This window comes from Caretta caretta, chromosome 23, assembly GCF_965140235.1.
Source record: "Caretta caretta isolate rCarCar2 chromosome 23, rCarCar1.hap1, whole genome shotgun sequence".
NCBI lineage: Eukaryota > Metazoa > Chordata > Testudines > Cheloniidae > Caretta > Caretta caretta.
Genome location: NC_134228.1, coordinates 2,231,788 through 2,252,894, shown reverse-complemented (window position 1 = coordinate 2,252,894; position 21,107 = coordinate 2,231,788). Strand labels below are relative to the sequence as shown.

The 21,107-nt window shown below is 42.5% G+C and overlaps 1 protein-coding gene across 5 annotated transcripts in view; it reads left to right on the top strand.

Annotated features, from left to right (window-relative positions):
* Positions 1-18,991, top strand: part of BICRA (BRD4 interacting chromatin remodeling complex associated protein) — a 114,125-nt gene extending 95,134 nt beyond the window's left edge. For 4 of the 5 annotated variants that reach the window (XM_048832779.2, XM_075122647.1, XM_048832778.2 and 1 more), the window contains 8 exons: positions 887-1,082; positions 2,691-2,818; positions 3,344-3,469; positions 3,869-3,930; positions 5,023-5,171; positions 7,320-7,414; positions 8,235-8,337; positions 9,571-18,991. In XM_048832779.2, the coding sequence (XP_048688736.1) occupies positions 887-1,082; positions 2,691-2,818; positions 3,344-3,469; positions 3,869-3,930; positions 5,023-5,171; positions 7,320-7,414; positions 8,235-8,337; positions 9,571-10,772 (2,061 nt within the window). In that variant the 3' untranslated portion in view covers positions 10,773-18,991. The remainder of the gene's footprint in view (positions 1-886; positions 1,083-2,690; positions 2,819-3,343; positions 3,470-3,868; positions 3,931-5,022; positions 5,172-7,319; positions 7,415-8,234; positions 8,338-9,570) is intronic. The other variant, XM_075122646.1, reaches the window with a different exon arrangement.
* Positions 18,992-21,107: the final 2,116 nt, after the last annotated feature.

Sequence of the window (21,107 nt, the reverse complement as noted above, 5' to 3'; positions counted from 1 at the left end):
AGGGGGAGGAGAACCTGAGCCCAGCTGCCTCCCCACCCCCCGCAATCCCTCACCAGGAGGTGGGGAAAGGTGTGGGGGACTCACAGCTGTGAGCCTGCGCCCCACTGACAGCTCAGACTGTTAGGGCTGGGGTGGGGAAAGGGCTCCAGCTGTCCGCCCCTTTGGAGTGTAGTCACTGTAGTGGGCCACTTACATCAGCGGAAGCACCATTGTAGTGTAGACATTGACATAATTAGGTCATTGTAAGCTGCCTTATGTTGACCTAACTATAGTGTAGACCAAGCCTAAGTATTAGTACTTCGAACTTTGAGCCCTGGAGTTGTAGGTCCCAATCCATTCCCATTCATGTTAATCGGTTGATTCCCATTAACTTCAGTGAGAGTTGGCTCAGGCCTTATGTCTAAGACAGCATCAGACAAATTCTTTACAATCCACATTCCAAATATTGTCTTTACTGTCACTTTATCTGCAGGGGAAAGGGGAGCCAAACTCAATTTTTTAAAAAACTGCATATTAGAAATAAATTTCCCTTGAAAGGACTTAGTCTGGGATCAAGTCTGCTGTATTTCAAGCACACAGGGCATGTTCGTGGGATTTTAAATTCTTGTTGCTGACAGACCCGGAGATTCCCACTGCAAAGCAAAGACATTTTTTGTTTCCTTTACATTCACCGCCTAACTCTGTGAGATCCTGGGGCTATAGGGTGGAAGCCAGTGGACTGTGTTGGAAACATGAGAGCAAGGGAGGGTCCCTTTCTTCCCATGTTTTGCTGCTGGGTAGAAATATTTACGGTACATAGCAGATTAAAAAGGAAGGTAAAAGGATGAAATGTGCCAAAAGGTGGTGCTAGGACATCTTTTCAGCCTCTGTCATTTATCCAACCCAGGTGCCCCAGGGGATTATCCTGCAAACGAAACACCAGACTTCCACCAGCCAGGTGTCATCAGCTCTGAGCCACTTCAGCAGTCAGCCTTCATCTGTCCTGGTTAGCAGCCAAGGACAGTCAGTAGCAGTGACAGCAACGCAAGCACCAGTCCACAGCCACCCATCTGTCCCCGCTGCAGTCCAGCCTTCTACTGCAGGTTCGAGTGAGGTGGCTCCTGTTCTTGGGAAGGGCCAAGTACAAGGAGGGAGTGGGAGGAGATGGTGGTATTGGAGGAGGGCAGCCGGCATAGCTCGCAGCACTGCTGCAGCAGACATCGGTGTTGATCAAAACAAAACAACATCAACGTGTAAGCTGCTAAAGCCATGCCTCGTGCGTGCTCAGAGAGGGGAAGGGGAAACTCTGTTACATTTCTGTTGGACTTTCAGCTTCCTCTTTCCCCATTTTTTCCCCTCCACACTTCAAAATGCCTATACAGTAAGAAAAGTTATTCTAAGAATGATGTTCGGAAGTTCATCATCTTTCTCTCTAGGGGCCCGATTCTGTGAGCTGCTGAGTGCCCTCAAATTTCATTGAAGTCCAGGTGCCAAATGCTGCTCTCATTCACAGAGTATAAATCTGAAGTGACTCAGTTGATTGGGGGCCAACATGGTGGAGCAGATATGGGCCCTGGTTGGAGAGTCAAGACATCCTTAATACCAGTTCTGCTACTCACCTTCTGTGTTGCTTTGGCCAAGACACTCACCTCTTTCAGCCACCAGTTCTCCATCTGAAAAACAGGAATAATTATATTTACCTTCTTGTGTAAAGCTCTTTGAGACCTATGGGTGAAATTCACTCCATGCTAAAGGCTAGTTTAGGGTCAGTGCAGCACTTAATTCTCATTTAAACCCTAGTTTAAAGATTTAAGTGGGACTTAAATCATGTGCAGGCCTTATGCTCGTCCGCTATACAGGGATGAATTTTAGACTACAGGTGCTCTGTATTTCTCTCCCGCGCCCCCCCCTCCACCCCATGTTTACTTATTTAGATTGATACACTGTGCCTATCAGTTATTTTAGGCACCTGTCAGCTGCTTCCATGCATTTTCACAAACGGGAAATCAATAAAGTTTTTAATGTTATGCCCATGGTACACTGAACAAACTAATCTGAGGTATTGAAAAAAAGTCCACATATTTTCATTTGTTAAAAAAGAAAGGAAAAAAAATACATATTTACGGTGTGGTGGTATTTTGATTTTCAGTCACTCTCTGCTCTGCTGGCAGTAATGATTTTTGCATGGGTATAAAACTAAGATTTTTCCCACTTGTAGTTGTTAAGATCCCCTGGTGCATGTCTCAAGAGTAGAGGTGGTTAGCCCTGGTGTCCTGATAATTGCATTCTGCTTCCCTACAATCCCCTGCATTAGTATTCAATTGAATTAGGTGGTGGTCTTTTTCACTTCAGTTGCTGCCCTGTTGTGGAGTGTTGGTGTGTGCTGTTAAACAGCTGGCAGAGGTGGCTGCATTTCAGTGATAGCTGAAGTAGTGGGCAAAATTTTCAAAAGCACGTAAGTCATTTAGATGCCTTTGAAAATTTTCCCAATACCTCTTAAAAAAGGAGTACTTGTGGCACCTTAGAGACTAACCACAAGTACTCCTTTTCTTTTTGCGGATACAGACTAACACGGCTGCTACTCTGAAACCCAATACCTCTAGATAGTCTATAAAGATTCTTCAAGGTGGAATATGCTGCAGGAATCCAAGACATGTTGCTATTGTTGTTTAAACTTGGATTTCATTTTAAAATCTGCTTATATTTCCTAGGTATAGCTGCTCCAGTTCCTGCAGAGAGTAAAACATTTTCCAGTGGCTCCACAGCTGTTTCTGGGGGGAAAGTGACTACAGTGCCAGGGAAACCAGGAACACCTCTTGCCGTACAGCAGCCAGTTCAGGTGAGAGCTTCATTTTTAATGCTTCTTCACAGTAGTTTGTCCATTTCAAGGATGAACAAAACTTAGTGAGTTTCACTCCAGGTTTGTTCTTTTTGTGCGGGAAGAAGGAATTAAGTTTCAGAGACCATTTGACTTTGGCATATAATTATTTGATTTTATAAGTACTATGAATTCGTAAAAAGAAAACAAATAATTATCCCTATTAATATTAATTAGACCACTGGGGAAGAGAGCTTTGTTCCTCTTCCTTGAGGGAATTAATGTGCTTCCCAATTTATTTAATGGCATGCAAATACTGTTGGGATGTACATTCTAGAAGTGCAAGTTAAAATAATTACGCATCAAAAAAGATTTATTCATAGATGTTTGCATATCAACACTAAGGAATTCCATCCTAAGTCATTTCACTGATGACTGACATCCTCTTGGCGAGTAGTTTCTTGCTGTGTGTTTTGGTAATCAATTTGTAGTCATTACATTCATATTGGGATCCCAAATAAAACAGATCCTTTGTTTCTTCTGCAGGCCAAGCCTGGAGTGATTAGCTCCATCTCTGGCCTGAATCTTGGAAAAGGTCCCTTGCAGATCCAAGTAGTTGGGAAAGGATTATCACAACTCATGCCCTCAGTCCCAGTCCCATCCCAGCAGCAGGTGAGTTCACACAGATGTTTATTTCCTTCAAATAATAGCTCAATTTTATTTTATTTTTTACTGTTCTATCAGTGAGGAATTTCAAAAGGAAGCGGTATGTTTTCTGCTACCTGAAAGCTGCCATATTTAAAGTGAGCAAAGCTGTTTTTGTTAGAATTGTCAGCAAGAATTATCCCTTTTTTTCTGCACTTTGTCCAGAATCTCCAAAATCATCTAACTGATTTCCTCCAGCCTACAATCCCATTTTATTCTCCAACTTCCTTGTACTAATTTACTGAACAGAAAGAGTTCTCTCTAATGTGAGCTGGATGGTTCCTCTGTTAGTTCATCATTCTCTGCAGAGTAAAACTAATCTATTGATTACTCATTCCTTTCATATGCATTTCTTTTTCTTACCAGTATGATAGTAAGCTTGGAAGTCTGAAAAAAACTCCTACACTACAGCCCAGCAAAGAAGCTTGGTAAGTGTTTGCCAGAGAGCGTGTGTTGGAGGCTAAGAAGTTAAAGAAAGCAGTGTACGGGTAACAGTAACATCACATGCATAGTAAGGTTAAAGTTTAATAGAATATTCTGCATCTGTGTTAGCTTTGGAGTCATGCAGTGTTGTGCATCGTAATCCACTCTATTGGGGAGGAAGCATGATACTTTATCATGGCATGGCAATTCTTGGTAACATAGCATGCCCTTCAGTGCCTCTCCAGAGGGCCCCATGGGTGACACTGGTCGAATGTACATTTCACACTGGAGAGAATAATTCTTCCAGAATTTTGCTGTGGTTCTTTTCCTGTATGGTCAATCATTCTTCTTTCTCTCTGATTGCACTCATTCTCCTTTTGTGTTAGTGTGTTTAGCATGTGCATACACACACACACATGCACCTATAACATAGCCAGCTATGTATTACGCTGCTTTCGTTTATATCCATGTCTGCACATAGTACTTCACACATGCACATCAGACCACATTCCTTCACTGCCCATTTTAGCTCAACCAACTTTATTGTTAGTGTCAGGAGGATGAGACTATTTAACTTGAAGATAAATTACATTTTCCTTAATTAGTAAAACTGTGTAGTAATATAATTTGAAGGCTCCCAGGGGACACTTTTATAATTGAGTTATAGGATGTCTGAGTCACATTCCATGTATCAAAAGAACCTTTCACCTGTTCTATGATTCTCTTGCTGCTGCCCAGAAATCTCACAAGATGCTATATAATTCAGTTATGAGTACCCTTTGGCAACCATAAAACTACATACAGTATTAGCAGTGATCAGTAATATTGTGTGTGGGTGTGTTCCTCGTGTGTGCACATGTGTATTTCATGTTCACACACATAAAACTCATTTTCTGCAGACAGCGAAGGTAAGCCATAGAGCACCTCTGTATATCATGCTTCAGTCACTGCAAACAGCCTATATATATTGGAAGGAGGAGCAATTAGAATTTCAACCACTCAGCATAATGCTTTTATAGCTATCTTTGCTTTTGAGTCTGTGATTTCCATACACTTTGTACAACTGTCTGACTTGTCCTTTGTTGTTGTTTTTTTAGTTTCTTGGAACAGTTACATAAACATCAGGGAGCAGTGTTGCACCCTGACTATAAAACTTCATTCCGATCATTTGAAGATGCCTTACAAAGGCTTCTACCCTATCATGTCTACCAGGGGATGCTTCCCTCTACCCACGACTACAGAAAGGGTAAGTTCAGCTGTGTATACAATGAAGGATGATAACTAGTAGTCCTAGAACTATAGAAAAGTGTTTTAAACTTAGCAGGGCTTAGCTAAGCAACAGAATGGAGGTGGGCCTAACCCTCAGGAAGTAAACTGAGGCCTCTTCTTCTGATGTTGGCAAAAGAGAGATCACGGTTGGTGGGTCACGGGGAAAAATGGATTTGTCCAGCCGTGAAAAGAAAGAAGTAAGCTGCTCTGCTTCCACTCCAGAAAAAAGATAAAATCCGCAAAACCTGAATAAACTTCTTGGAACCACATGTTTGAAATCTGGCAGTGTCTCAGCCCTTTAATCTTTCAAAGCTAGATAAACTGACTTCCATCACAGGCTTCTGTGTGTGGAGCTTTTGGATGAGACATTAAAAAAAGAGTCCTTGTCTGCTTATTAAGGCCACTAATGATTCCTTAGGGTTTTTCATAAGAATTGGAGTTTACCCTTGTATCCTTGGTCAAAATTTCTCTTTCCCCTGTTGCTGCTTTGCTGTTCACCATCTTCCACCCCAGAACTGGCAGGATTTCATGGCTTCCAAGGCCAGAAAGGACCCTTGTGCTCCTCCAGTCTGACCTGTATAACACAGACCATAGAACTTCCCCCAAACTAATTTTAGGAGTGCCGTGCATAGTTTGTAAAAGACCCCTTGAGCATCCAGGCATTGTATAAGAGAAAACGACGAGTAGTTTTAATACAGAGTGCTGTACGCTTTCAAAGTTTATTACAAATATTAAGTAACAATTTTAAACTCACTCACTTTATCTGTGTGGTATATGTGCCTTATGAAGTTTTCCACATTACCAGTTTGTGCAGGGAGTTCAACCTCTTCTTCCCATGTAGTGGTATCATTCTTCTCTTTGCAAGGAGTATTACCTTGCCCACCTTGCTTCTCTAATGTCCTGGTACCAGTACAGCCACGACAATACTGCATAGTGCTTTGTGAGGAGTGTCATTCTTTATTTATTTCCACTAAGAAAAATGATCAACCTGTTGATTATAATGTGCATTTGAAGCAGGAAGGATCACTTTCCCTAATGTTAAAATTCAGGAAAAAGCATTTTTATATCCATTGTCTGCAGGCTGTAATTTTCTTTTTCTTTCTTTCTTTTTAAATATCAGTATGTAAAATAATGAACAGTGTAGAGAATGTGAATCAGGTGCTCTTATTTATCCTCCTATAACAGAAGAATAAGGGGAGCATTTTATTAAATTGAAAGGCAGTACATTGGAAACTGATAACATATATTTATGTGCTACGCATAATTAACCTATGGAAATCATTACCACAAGATATGATGGAGGCCAAAAGCTTAGCAGGAGTCAAAGGATTTATCCATGTATATGAATAATGAGAACATCCATGGTTACATTAGACAGGATACAAAATATATTATATGGACATAACCTCTTCTGCTTCAGGGCATAAGCCAGCCACTGACTGACTGGGGGAGGGAGGAGATTAGGAAGAAATTTCCCTATGGGTAAGTTAGTCCGTAGTTGTCCTTTTAGAGTGTTTTGTGTCACTTCCACTGAAGCATCTGGTATTGCCCACTGTCGGAGACAGTATATTGAGCTAGATGGGCCTTTGGTCTGATCCAGTCTGGCAATTCTTGTGTTCCTCAAAACTGTCTGCTGAAGCACTCTTCTACTCCAAATGTCGAGTTGATTCACTGCCTGGCGCTGGACTGCAATCCAGACATACAGCCAGCTCCTGGTCTGGCAATGAGCTGCAGTAACAGCAGGCAAACCCTGAATGTGTAGAGACAGTTTAAAACCACTTGATGTTACATAGAGAAAAATATCTGTTGTCTCAATAGTTCCTTGCCCCTCTAAGCTATGGGACCAATCACATGATCATGTGAACAATTAAAACTAGCCACATACTTTAGGAAGAAGCCTAAGCTGACGTGGAAAACACTTGAAGGAGCAATCACAATTGCTGCTGCTGAGTCCTCTAGTAACACTAATGTTGATATAGAACGTTAGTCCTGTTTCTGCAGTTACCTTGTCGTATAAAATGTCTTTCAGTGAATGGAGACTTTCCTTTCAGACCTAACGAGATAGCTTCAGCAATGCCTGTATACAAAAAAACAAATAGCCTTCTTTCTTTACCTCTTCTTTTAGTAGATGAAGAGTTTGAAACAGTGTCCACCCAACTGCTGAAACGCACACAAGCTATGTTGAACAAATACCGCCTGCTGCTCTTAGAGGAGTCTCGGGTAAGATTGGCCTTTATGCGCTACTATGCTCAATGGTATAATGATCAGCATGGTTATTGGTCTGCTCTAATCTATCCTATGCATTTGTAATGAGAGTTTTTAAATTGCAGAGTTTTTAAATTCACTTACAAAATATGACTATGCTGAAGTATAAGGGCTCAGTCCTGCACTGTTGAAGTCAGTGGGAACTTTTCACTTGGTTTCAGTGAGAATAGGATCAAGCTGTAAGTAGGGGAGACTGGGGAAAAGGCTTTTACCTTTGGGAGGAACGCATCACAACTATGTAAAGTAATGTTTTATTTTACTTTTAAATTGAAACAGGACATTTCAATTTAAAAGTAAAATAAAACATTAACTTACATAGGTCCCTTCCAGTCCTATGGTTCTATGATTAACGAGGGGTAATTTTCCAGCAAGCCTGGAACTTTTTTTTTTAATGGGGACAGGAACGCTTGGTCACCCCAGAAATATGACACATTAACTTATATTACAAGTTTATATTAAAATTGTGGCTCCTTATCTGTGCTGTAAGAGAGGCAGAGATTCCATACTATAAACCACTACCCAAAAGCCCTTCCCAAATGTCTAAGTGAGGAAAAGTGCTTTCCAGTGTATGGGTAAGACTTGTGCCAGCTCTATGAGAACAAGCACTATTCAGTGACATGTCAAGGTAATTCACCATTGTGTTCGTGCTTGGTTCCCTAAAGCAGAAGCTGGAGAGGCTTGTAGGTTAGGATTGGGTCCCTAATTTCTGTACTGTGGTTACTGTGCCTTTCTTTTCCTCCACCCCTCACCTGTTTTTTTCATTTTTGGTCTGCAGAGAGTCAGCCCTTCTGCAGAGATGGTGATGATCGATCGAATGTTTATTCAGGAAGAAAAGACCATGTTGGCTCTTGATAAACAGCTAGCAAAGGAGAAACCAGGTTGGGGAGACATTATTTCTATCCGTGCACCTCACTTATTCATATGCTGCTCCTCCCACCTCTCCCTTTTAGAAACTAGACAAGGTATTTTCCTACCTTTTTAAGTTACTAAGGCAGGAGTGGAAAACTTGTAAACCAGTGAGCTGTTCCGTGCCAGCTCTCAGCCAACTTCATCTGAATACAGAGGGGTCAGTCTGCAGAGACTGCAAATCCCATTTTACAACACTTCTGTATGATCTGAGTGGAAGGCTGCTCAGAGCAAGATTGAGCAGTGTGTGTTGGGTTCTGTAGGCGCCTCCATCTGTCCCACTGTATCAAAGAAGTCAGTGGCTGCAGTCGTCTCCATTTTATACAAATTAGGTGCAGCCTGTAGGCTCCTGATAAATTGCTTACAGGTCTCAAGTGCCCTAATTTTGGGTGCCTTTATACTAATGGGCTTGTGTAAATTTATGGCATCTTTTCACAGTAATATATATTTGCTTGGCTCAACTTGAAAAAGCTGGAAAGAGCCTTGGAACAAGGAGAAAATCTGTGCAGCCTAGAGAAGAAAGAGCAACTAGGCAGTGGTGTCTGTAACATGAACAGCCAAATTACCAGGGCTCTGAAATGGTTCCTGCTGGGCACTCATGATCAAAGGAACACAGGTGGCTTTTTGAATGATTGTGTTCCTCTACTTGTGTGTTCAGTGAAAGCACATGGGGAAGGCTGAGCCAGTAAGGGACTAAGCCATATAGGAGGCAGAAAGAGAGAAAATTAGCTAAGAGAAAGAGAAGAGGGGCTGAGAAACAGAAGAAGCAGCTAGCAAGGGGGTAAAATTACAGAACAGAAAATAAATCCCAGCTGGAACAGGGTAAGTGTTGATTGTAAAAATTATTTTATTTAATTTTGTTTACAAAAGTAAGGAATTGCTGAGATGCCAAAATGCTCCTTTCTCCTGAAGGAGAGACTACCTAGTGATTGAAGAAAGGGAGTATGAGTCAGGATTTCAGGGTTTCTAATCTCAGCTCTGGTGGTGATTTGCTGTAAAATAGGGATAAAACTTCCCTGATGGACTATGGGATTTTTTAGGATGAGTTAATTAATTAGGGCAATTGTTAGATGCTAGGGAAAGTCAGGAATTGTTATTAGTTTTATGGTTGACACACACACTTATTGTTATCATTTTTATCATTGTTATCATGTTATCTCAGTGTGCTGCTTTGGCTGGACTGTGACATTGTCTTTTTGTTGCAGATGAGTATGTTTCATCATCTTCTCGCTCACAGAGCCTCACTTCCTCTCTGGCTCTAGCCTCTGTATCCAGTCTCACCCCAGCTTCTGAGAACCTAAAGGTGCCTCCAGTGCAGACAGCCACCCAGATCCACCCCACCAAATTGGTTATCAAGCACAGCGGCGGCTCCCCTTCTGTCACATGGGCAAAAGCTTCGCCTTCTTTGGATGGAGATGAGGATGCCCTACCCTCAAGGAGCAAGCCCCCAATCAAAACTTACGAGGCGCGGAGCCGGATCGGGCTTAAGCTGAAGATCAAGCAGGAGGCTGGTCTCAGCAAGGTGGTGCACAACACTGCCTTGGACCCAGTTCACCAGCCGCCTCCGGTGTGCACAGTCATCAAGACAGCTGACCAGCACTCTTCAGCTGCCATCACCACCATTACCACCACTGCTGGGCAAATGAACGGGACTATTGACCATGTAACCTCAGCGCCTGTGGAGAAAAAGCCCATTGTGACCTACTGCAGGCTTCCGCTTCGTAAGACTTACAGAGAGAACGTGGATGCTTTTATAGCAGATAAAGCCACTGATGCCTGTCCGAAGGGAGGCATCCCAAAGGTCGATACGATCCCCAGCACCCTTGTGATCAAGCAGGAGGATGGCTCCAAAGGCGTGATCACCTCTCTCAAAACCCATGAAACCCCAACTGTGGTGGTGGCAGAGAAGAGCAAGCCGGAGGAGAGCTCCAAGCTTCTGTTTTTCAACAGAAGCGATGCCCGTTCTCTGGTGATGCAAAACAGCCCTGCCCCTCCGAAGACCGATGACTCTACCAGTGGCCTTATGAAGGAACTTGCAGAAGTAGAGGATGAGTTTTATCACGGAATGATAAAAACGGAGCCCCCTGACCACAGCTCTGGCTCGGAGCTCACCTGGGAGGTTCCCTTGCCTCCAGCCAAGCGCAGGAAGTCGGAGTCCTTTGATGTGGATAATGCCAGCTTCTCCAGCGACAGCCCCCAGGATGACTCCCTTAATGAGCACCTACAGAGTGCCATTGACAGCATTCTCAACCTGCAGCAACCTCAGACTGGGGGTCAGAACGTCCGGACACCCTCCTCCTCTTACAACTCCTCTTCCTCCCCTTTCTCTTCGCCTGTCCATCGTACAGACACTTACCTTGCCCCTAATCACAATGGCGGCCTTGGAGCAAGGACGTTGAACAGATAACAGAAAACCAAACAGAGCAGAAACTGAAAAGAAAGCAAGGACCGAAGAAGAAGCTCTTGCTGGTTGAAATGCTCGAGCACCATGGGTGTCAGTGGTGCTGCCTACCCAGAGACCCGATGGCTCGGGCCTGGCACCAGCAGGAGTGGGGGAAGAGGGTGTCCTAATGATGCTTCCTCCAAGTGTTTATATGATGGGTTTTGGATGTTGTAAAGTACAAGCTGAGGCTGGATTTACAATACACTCGTCTCATCAAATGCACCCTATAACGGCAAGTGAGAAGCAACCAGGCGGGTGGGAGGGGATTGATGGGGTCCATAGGTAGTGCTGGCTGTGTAATTTAGGTTCTGTAACAAATTTCTAATTTGAATATCTGATTGATCAGTTTCCCCTCCTCCCGCCCCATCTTAAACTTTGAACAGATTGCAAGTCAAGCCAGTGTGAGGCAAAAGGGTACTCTGCAGGAATTTCTACAGGGGCAAAATTTATTGTTCATTTTTAAGTTATTTCAAGAATCGAGCATGGGCTTGTGGAACCTCTCATTGGTCAACAAAAGGCAAAAAAATACCCAAGAAAGGAGATGCAAACACTAATCATTAAAAAGAAAGAAAGTTTACAAATCTATATGCTTTACTCCTAAACTTGAAGAGAAACAATTCCCCTGGGAGTAGCTGTGGGTAGGACTAGCAGGAGCAGCACAGGGGAGATGGGGGAAGAGAGGAATATCACGCAGTCATTTACTCTGAGGGGGGTGGTTACATTGCTTTATGTTGTACTCCATGGCAACCTGATATTTTGGTAGCAACCAGGCAAAGTGTATTCAGGCTGTGTTAGGAGCGAAGCTGGCCTGGCATTTCCCTGCAGCATTCCAAGGCAGGGGGTGTGCTGATAAGAGAACAGGCTGGGGCCAAGGCATCCTGTTGCAGTGTTCTGCTTGGAAGTAGGCAAAGGCAGAAAGCAAAAATGCCAAATGAATGTTTACATGTTTTACGTTTCTGCTTTTCATCATTTGTCGTTGTTTAAATGTTTTCTTATACTCTTCTTCCATTATCTGTTACCTTCATCTTATTGCTTTCCCATACGGGTCCCCTGTTTCCTTATTAAAGCATAAGGGATGGGGCTGTTTTTATAGTTTGTACTCTTGAGACTCTGTGTCATGACCATCGACCTCCTAAGGAGGACTGGATGGGGCTCCCTTAGGGGCCTATCAATGCCTCCTCCTAATCAGTTAGAAGAGGAGACTGTTGAATGATACAAGGTACTCCTTCCTCTCCATGTTAGCAGCATTACTAGCCCCAGGCAGTCTGGGATGTGAGAGTATTAGACTGAGTGACAAACCCAAATCATCCTCTTCATAGCAATGCTAAACACTTTTACTATGCCACCAGGCCCACTTGTCCCCCTGTGTGTTTGTTTTTGATCAGTTCCTGATTTTACTTTTCCTTTAGTTCTTCCCATTCTGGCTCTCGCTCTCAAACTCAAAGGCATACAGGGCGGTTTAGAAGCCCTATTAAATTTATATGAGCAGGTGGATGCTGTGGTCGATCAGATACCAGGCCTTTTGCTGACAAACTTCCAGTGGCTTTGTCAAGATTCGAGTTCTAAGACCTGCGTGGGGCTAAGGATTCCAGCCACAGTCTCTGTAGAATTTACACATATACTACTGCTGCCGCTTTTCTCTCTAACCCTAGATTTGTCAGTTAAATGCTGCCTACTGCAATTAACATCAGGGCGTGTTATCACATTTGTTTCAGTGCGCGAGGGCTCTGTCATTCCAGTTCAGTCTTCCTGTTCTCTGATGCGGGCTTATCATCATACTCATGCTCAGTCTCACACCAGGCCAACACATGGATAATGGTTGAGAAGACTGTGATACAGAGAGTGCCAGGAAATGTGAGCTGTGCTACATCACATTTATTTCACTACAAATAACAGACATAAACCCTTCAAAAAATTTACATTGACTAATACCAGAAACCCTGAGGAGGATCTATTTATTCCCACTCATGCCTTATTATTTCTTTACCCAAATGTGTTGTGACAGTGGAAATACATGGTTTCTTTTCACTGTTCCCCCACTTGGGTGTGTATGTAACCATAACTTATGTGTGTATGTAGATGCTGTAACCTGTAAGTGTGGCATTCATCCCATTAGAGCTTTTTCACTGATTTTACCTCCATTTTTTATTGGTGGTAGTAGGAGTTAGGGCTTTGCATCAGTGCCATCAAGTATTTGTGATGTGCCATTAGTCCTGTTTCCTTCAACAGCTTATTGACGTCATTCATTACCACACCATAGGCATGGTATGTACCATACAAATGGATTGCAGTATCAGCACACTACCTGCTTGGAGTCTCTCATGTTGGCAGGCCTCTGCTGCTTTAGATGGGATCCCACAGTTCAATCCAGGATGGGAGAATTGGATTTGTGAGGGAGTGCATCTCCTCTTGCTGGTCTGGAGTGTACGTGTGTAAAGGGGTGTCACTCTGCATAAGAACATCTCCTTTTCCATCAGTAGGCAAGACAGATAATGATCAAAGGTGGAAGCCTGGATAAGGTAATTTTCACTCCACTCCCAGTGCTCTTAGCTGCCCAAAGTGGGGATTAAGAAGTGGTGAAATATCAGGAGGGTAACAATAAATGAACAGGAAGTTAAAATAAATACACAATAAAAATCAACTGGGTGAGAATCTCAGGCTCCCCTAAAATACATTGCTCACAACTGGGTTGATACAGCACTCTGCAGTTTTAAGTGTTATTACAGCCACTGAGGGATTCCCCATCCCAAGTGAAAGTGTGAGCCTGTTTTCTAGCACCTTTTAGTATTTTTGATCCTTTACAGTATTTCTTTCTTCAGTTTCTTCTATGCACTGAGTTCTATAAATTAATGGGTTTCAATCCTCTTAATAGTTATCTCACCGATTGTATTTTGTTTTTAAAACAGATCCTCCTTTTTGCCTCCTTTTTGCCTTCAGTGCTGAAATTCCCTTTAGAGAACATCTTCAGAGCAGGGCATTCAGAGGAAAACAGGTGTCAGCTACTACCTTGTCTGGCAGGCTCACTAAAAAATTGTAACTATGGAGGTAGCACAGAAGTGGCACTTATCTGTGTCCTTTGCTCTTATATACACACACCTCCCACCTTGACAGGTAACCTGCAAAACCCAGAGTAGTTCATGAGATAATATAGAATTTTCTGTGTTGTGTGCATATATAAGAGAGAGAGAGAGAGATCTCACTGAGTGAAAAATCAAACTTAAAAGATTGTAACATTAGCACAGACGTACACTATTCTGATATCAAAGTCTCTCCTGTTACCAGACCTATGGAATTTGCAAAAGTGTCCCTGAGGGAGGGTGGGAAAGGAGGGCAAACATATCTTTGTGAACGTGGAGCCAGGTACCTGCCTGTTGGCGTTACCATCCTTTTGGATGATGAAGTAGAGAGTTGGTGAACAGAAGAGGTGAAAAAATCGTCATTGTTATCAGTTAGAGCCATTTGAATTTGGAAGTTTTTCTGCTTATTTTTTTTCCTTAAACTGATTTACAGTTTTACCATCCGCAGCCCACACCCGTAATGAATGCCCTGAATTGCAGCTGCCTCAGACTCCTGTAGAAGGAAAGCCTGTTAGCATTGTGTGCTGATTAGCCATAAGGGGCCACCACCTCCTTTGTTCTATGGAAGTTTAGTGTTTCCTTTTCACAGCAATCCCCACAGCAGGGTTTGAATCTTAAAAGGCACAAGCACCACACCAGTCCCTCCACATTTTGGTCTCTCATGTATGGTATGCTGGGGTTCAGTATATCCCAATGAATTCCTTCCTAGGGCCAAATTGTGGTTCCATAAAACTCCCATTGACTTCACTGGACGAGGGACTGGCCTCCTTGAAAGTTTGCCGACTCTGGAGGCATTAGAACTGTGAGTCTGCAAGTGCGCATGTGTCTCTAGCAGTGTTGTTGGGGAGATATTTTGTGAGCATAAAGGCTGCTTCCACAAACGGGGGCGGGGGATTAAGATTATCCTGGGCCCAGATTCCTCCAAATCTTTAGGCTCACACCTATGTAACATTCCTCTGCCAGCCATCAATGTGCGCAGCTCGTGCCCCATGAGTCAGAGCAGCTGAGCACCCAGTCAGTGCCTGTCCAGGGTCATAGTATAATATGTAACCTGAGGAGCCAAGTGAGGGAGTGTCACAGTTCGGGGTTCCTTGGATTCCTTGCTGCAAACAATCCTCACACACTCCTGGGGAGGTTGGCCATCATGTGCTTTATTTACAGTGTACTATACAAGTGTTTGATCCCCACAACATAAGCTGTTCTTCAAGTCTTTATCTACTACCAAGGCACAGGGAGAGAGAGATCTCACCACTCTGAAATCCTGAGCTCCTTTGCCCTTCCTTCCAACCTTCCGTCCTGTCTCTCTCTGAACCATCATCAGCAGACAGCTGAATCCCCTTGTTGATTGGTTAACCACCTGGTACTTGATTCATTCGATTTACAGTACCAAGTGCACAGAGTGGTGAGTCAGCCTCAGGATACTCTCGCTCTATCACAGGAGACCCCCGCGTTGTGTGCGCTGGCATTAGTCACCTGTTGTGAATCTCATTGACCTGCTGCATCAGTGGGTTCTTTCAGGCTGCAAGTTCTGGATCTTTAGCCCTGTCTATTCTGGCATTACAAGGTTAATCAGTTTTTTAACATGGCAGGGCAGCCAGGGTGCATGGGCCCATGCTTTGTTAAACCTGTATTGTTAAGGGGGAAAGATAATATTTTAAAAGGTTGTGTTGTAGATTCCTGACTGGGCTGGAGCAGATTTACTGTTTGACACTGTCAACTTTGGCCAAACACATTGTTAAACCCCTTTTTGGCCACTACTAAAATTGGTTGCACTGTGACTCTTACGGTTGCCAGAAATTCCCCTAACCTTTCTTCTGTCATCTCTTTTTTTTTAATTATCATTACTTATTTTTAAAAAGTAGGCCTAAATCCTTTTCCACACACGCAATACCCTCTTACATATTTTAGAGGCTCCAGTTCGTCTCCTGAATGTATGCTTTAAGAGACCGAACTGTTTGGCCTCGTTCTGGGAGTTACCTAATAAGTAGCTGCTTTATATATTTCCAAATCCATGTTATTTTTCCTGCTTTCTGCATGTGAAAAAAGAAACACATGGTCAGGCTGCAGATTAAACACAGGCTACCCCCTTGGCTAATGTCCCAGTGTTTTACCAACAGAACAAGTTAGGCCCAGCAAGTTGTGCTGGAGCTTAGCTGCTTGAGCTCTTGATGGGAAGCCAGATGAACTGCATTCATCCACTAACTATAAATCTTTTATTATTTTTTCTTTTGCTGCTTCCCTTTCTTTCCAAGAAGAAATCATAAATCTAATTTCTGGGGCCTGGGAATTAGCCATAACTGCATTCAAATTCCTACATAGTCTCATACGCTCATTACAAACAGACTTCAAACTCAGTCATTGAGGATATGTGAATGTTTGTAAATCATCACGGTATCTTTTCCTTTCTGGACCAATTTTTGGTGGTTAACATTGTCCTAAAATCTGCAAACTCCATTTAAAATTCAACAGCCTACTCTTGCATTATAGCCCAAGAGACTCAACTAGAAATATAGAAAGTCAGCAACTTTTCTTTTTCTCCTTCTGCGAATAGATGTTCAAGATGGCTCACATTTAGGCATCTAAATGAAATAATTTGATTTTCAAAAATCCTCAACACCCAGCAGGTCCCACTGTTCTGGATGCTGAGGGCTTTTGAAAATCTGGACCCTGTTACTTTCCTCTCTTCCTCTCCTCCTCATTTCTTACTAAAAAGAGGCCTTAAAAGTATTTATATGCCCCTCATTACTCCACACCAAGAAATATAAAAAGGGGAAAGTAATTCATTTAGAACTCCAGAGGCAGCTATTGCAATTCAGTGGATGGAAGCAAGTATTTTCCAAGAATGAGTTTGGCTTAAAAGCAGTGGGGAAGAGGAATTGTTGTGGCAGGAGGACTGGTGGCTTGAAGCAGTAAGTAATTGGATCCCTTATGTGAACACAAACCTCCTTAAGAAATGTGTGCACTCACTCTTGAGGAGTTTTGAACATACCCAAATCCCCTTTTTGTTCCTTGTTTTCAATTCTTATAGTTAGTGTTCATTTTGCACAATCATTCTTGCCTCTGCCACCTCCCTGCCAACTCAGTACATGCTCATTAGGTCAAAAATACTCAAGACATTTTATAAACCAGCATATTTCAGAGTGCATTTAACGCTCATAGCTGTGAATGCACTCAACAAAGAGAATAGAAAAGCTTATGCAATCAGGTCCTTCCAGCTGTGAAAGTACAGAATTGACACACATGTTCTAGTCCAATGGGAGATGAATAGCTGGGAATGGAATGTCACATGCAGGCTCTCTCTTTACCACCTGGCCTTAGTGTCACTTGCACACCTTTTATTAGCTAATCGCTTTTTGCCTGTGACAGAAACACTGAAGTCCAACTTAAGTGTTTGTTACCATCCTATTCACTTCCAGCTTCTTTATGCACATAATTGAATGTCCCCATGTCCCCTGAGGTATTGTCCTTGTTGGAAAACAGCAATATAGGAAAAGACATCACCATTCTTTACACCCCCAAACGATAATTAAAAGGCTGCTGGAGAAAGTAGAAAGTTTTGGACAGTGACTGCTCACCCAAACTATTCTTCAACATCAATTTCTTCTTCTTTAACCCTTTACGTGTCTTGTGAAGTAGAAAAAAGTTTGTGTCTTAAGGAAAATTTGCGGTTTAATGAAGACAATTTTTAGGGGGCATAATTTAACCAAAAATGAAAAATAAAAAGTTACGGTCTACTTTTTTCTTTGACAAGAGTGTTTTAACATTGGACCATCCACCACTGATGTAGGTTTTTGGATAGTTCTGTATCAGGTCTGTACCTCTGTGCCCACAAGTTTTTCTAATAATATTTTATTAAAAAAAAAATTAGCAGTGTTGCTTTTCCATTCGCTTCATGCTGTGTAGCAGTTCACAAAACTGCCTGATGAATTTTGCCTTTGTACCAGGTGTATTTTAATTCCTCCATTTGGGAAGCCTTCTCAATCAAACTTTTCAAGGTTTGTTGCTTGTGAACTGCCTTTGATACATTCTGAAACACTGGTTGTACTTAAGAAGGGAGGTCTCCTGTTTTATCACAGTAGCCTGGGCTTGTTAAAAGACAAGCAAACGGAAGGTGATTGATTTTTTTATTTTTATTATTATTACTGAGATTTTATTTTTGCGTTTGAACACTGCTCTGTGGCACAGAGCAGGAAGATAAAAAATCCAAGGAGAGAACCCCCTTTTGGATTGGCTTGCAAACACTAGAGGTCAAAGCGCTCAGTGGCCCCTCTTAACCCTTCATTTTCTGTGATGAGAGGATTGGTTAGGCAGCAATAAGAAATGACAATTCCCAGCCTAAAATATTTGGCGTTTTCTTTTTTATATATACATATATATATATAAAAAAATGTGTATTAAATTGTTTGGTTTTTGTTTAGTCTCTACTTTTCTTTAATCTAAAAGAAAGTGTGGCTTGGGATCATTAGAGCATTATTTTTTTTCCTTTTTCTGCAAGATGGATAACTTTAAAACCAGAGACTCCCCTTTTGAACAAAGGCTGATGCGCATTGGCTTTCTCACTGTTACGGGGAAGTATACGCGAAAAAAAAATTTGTAACTTCCCAGTATTTTGAAATGAACTTGAAGTGACCATACCTTTTTCTTTTCGCAGCAAGGAGTGGGGTTCTTTTTACCCCTTTTCTGCACATTTTAATTTACACAGTTTTGCAGGGGGACAGCTAACGAGTTTTTACTCTCAGCTGCCCCCTATCCACGTCAGCTTGTCTCTGATGTAGAATTAAGAGGAAGAGGAAATGCAAAAAAAAATCATGGCAAAAAGTAAATCTGTCATCCCTGACTGTTCATTTCCTCCCCCCAAACCTCCTGAAATAAAGTAACACTTGCAAAAAAGGAGAGGGAAAATTCCCCACCCCTTAACCAAGTAAAACAACCCCCTTTTCTTTCTTGCCCCGCTGGTACCAGTGAACGCTATCACAGTTCGAAACAAAATATAGTACTATAAAATAATTTTGTACTGTATTTATTGTGTATAACAATTTTTTTAAAGAATTATGTACATTTAGTACTTCTGTGTAAATTAAATTGCTCTTCTTTTTAAATACTGTATATGAATTGTTTTGTGTTTCTTTCCAAAGACCTTTAGAATACAGTTTTGAAATATGCAAATGAGCTCTTGACTTTAGATGGCTTGTTTATTATTATTTGTATTACCGTAGCCTTTATTTGTAGTGCTTTTGCTTAGCAAGACAGTCTGATGTTTTTCCCTTTTGCAAACCACTGTAAGCAAGTTAAGCTTTTATGTCTTATAAGTACATGTAGGTACCTGATCGCAACTCAGCTGGTTACAAACATGACCCAACGTTTCTGTCTGAGGAAATACGGTTGAGGGATATTCTGCCTCACAGTTTGGAACCATGACCCCAGTCGGATCCTCGCAAGCATATTCTTGGTTTCTCTTTGGGCCTCGCGGTTTTCACTGGGGCAGTGTGGCTTCACATGGGTGTATGAGTGTGCTTGTATAAGTCTGGTTGTAAGATGAGGGTCCATTTTTGTAACCAGGTTGGATTATAAATTAGTTCCTGGGCATAGCAATATTTGGGTTTCTCACAATCTTGTAGTGCTCATGGTGTGTTACAAATCTGGCTCCCACAGCAGCAAGAATGAGACTAGTCACTCAATGGGGCTTACATCTCCACCTTGTGCGGTCATCTTACACCAGTGCAAAGTGAGTGTGAAATGACTGCACCAGATGCCAGGTCAATGGAGAAACAAGCCGGATCATTTCTAACCCTAGTACTTATTAAACAGGGTCTTGGCCTTGGAAAGTTGTGAACAGAAAAGAATTGATACATTAATAACCATAGTAAGGTCTGCAGGCTTGGGCTTGAAGGCTGGGGTTCAAAAGAGCCTCAGGTTAGGCTCCCAACTCCCAGTTAATTTTCATGGAATTTGGACTCCTCTAGAAGCCCGCAGCTTAAATGTTTTTTGAGGTCCTGTTGGCTTGCTTTTCCCAGCTGCCCACCCTGCCCCATCCCAGGGTATGGAGATATCCCATTGTACGATGGTTGTAGCTTATTGCTTCGTTACATCTTGGCATGGCTGGACATACTGCAGTATTCTAGACATACCAACAGAAAGGGCCTCTCTGCAACCCTTGATTTGCTGGCCTCTGCTGCACCTTTCTGCATTTCCAGCAGGGTTTGAAAGTCATTACCGTCTCATGGCTGTTCAGCAAACTGTGTGGAATAAGGGTGTGCTTTTGTCTCCGCAAGTGCCATCAGATTTGGCACCTGGAACTGAAGGAAACTTCCATCAAATGGCTTTTTGGTCAAACAACTTTGGGTGGGGTGAGGGGTGTTTTCATCAAATTTTCAGGTTTTAACTGGGAAAAATAATTGTTTTTTCAACATAACCCTGAAATACTTAAAACCAAAATTGCTTTAATTGAAATTTTTTTGCAGGGGAAAAAAGTAATTTCCCACCCAGCTCTATTGGCATTTTCAGTGGTTAGCCAAACCCTGAAAGGTGTGCAGCATTTATGGGGCTATGGTCCATGACTTGAGCTCTTGGAGTTTGTCTCCACTGCATTTTAAAACCGTCAGCAGCAAGTCTCGGAGCCCAGGTCTACAGACTCGGGCTTGCGCTATGAAACTAAACACAGCAGTGTAGACATTTGGGCTTGGTCTGGAGCTCGGGCCCTGAACTTCCCCACCCGCCTCAGGCATCGGAGCCTGGGCTCCAGCCCGAGCCTGAGTGTCTACACAGCTGTTTTTAGTGCTGCAGCGTGAAACCCACAAGCCTGAGTGGGTGGACCTAGGATCTGAAAGTCACTGCCATAGGTTTTAAAATGCATGTTGATATACACTTAAGTGCAACCAGAATATATTTGTGCTGGTTGTTTTCACCCACTGTAAATAAATCCACCTTAAACATATACATTTTATACATTTTTTAATTAGGTGCTCATTTCAGCTGCTGAGATTCCAGGAAGCAGAAAATTCACAGTTTTGACATCTAAAAGCATTCATCATCTTGGAAACAGCTTGTCAGTAACCCCTCGTAGCCACAAAGGGCTGAGCAACACATTCCCCACCCCTCTCCCTTCTCAGGTCCCCCCTGCACTCTTGGGAGCTGGATGTTGAAAAAGGGATGTGGAAAAGGCAGGGCCATGCCCCAGCAGAGCAGTCTGCAGAGCTAGGATTGAACCTGCTTCATCCCAAGA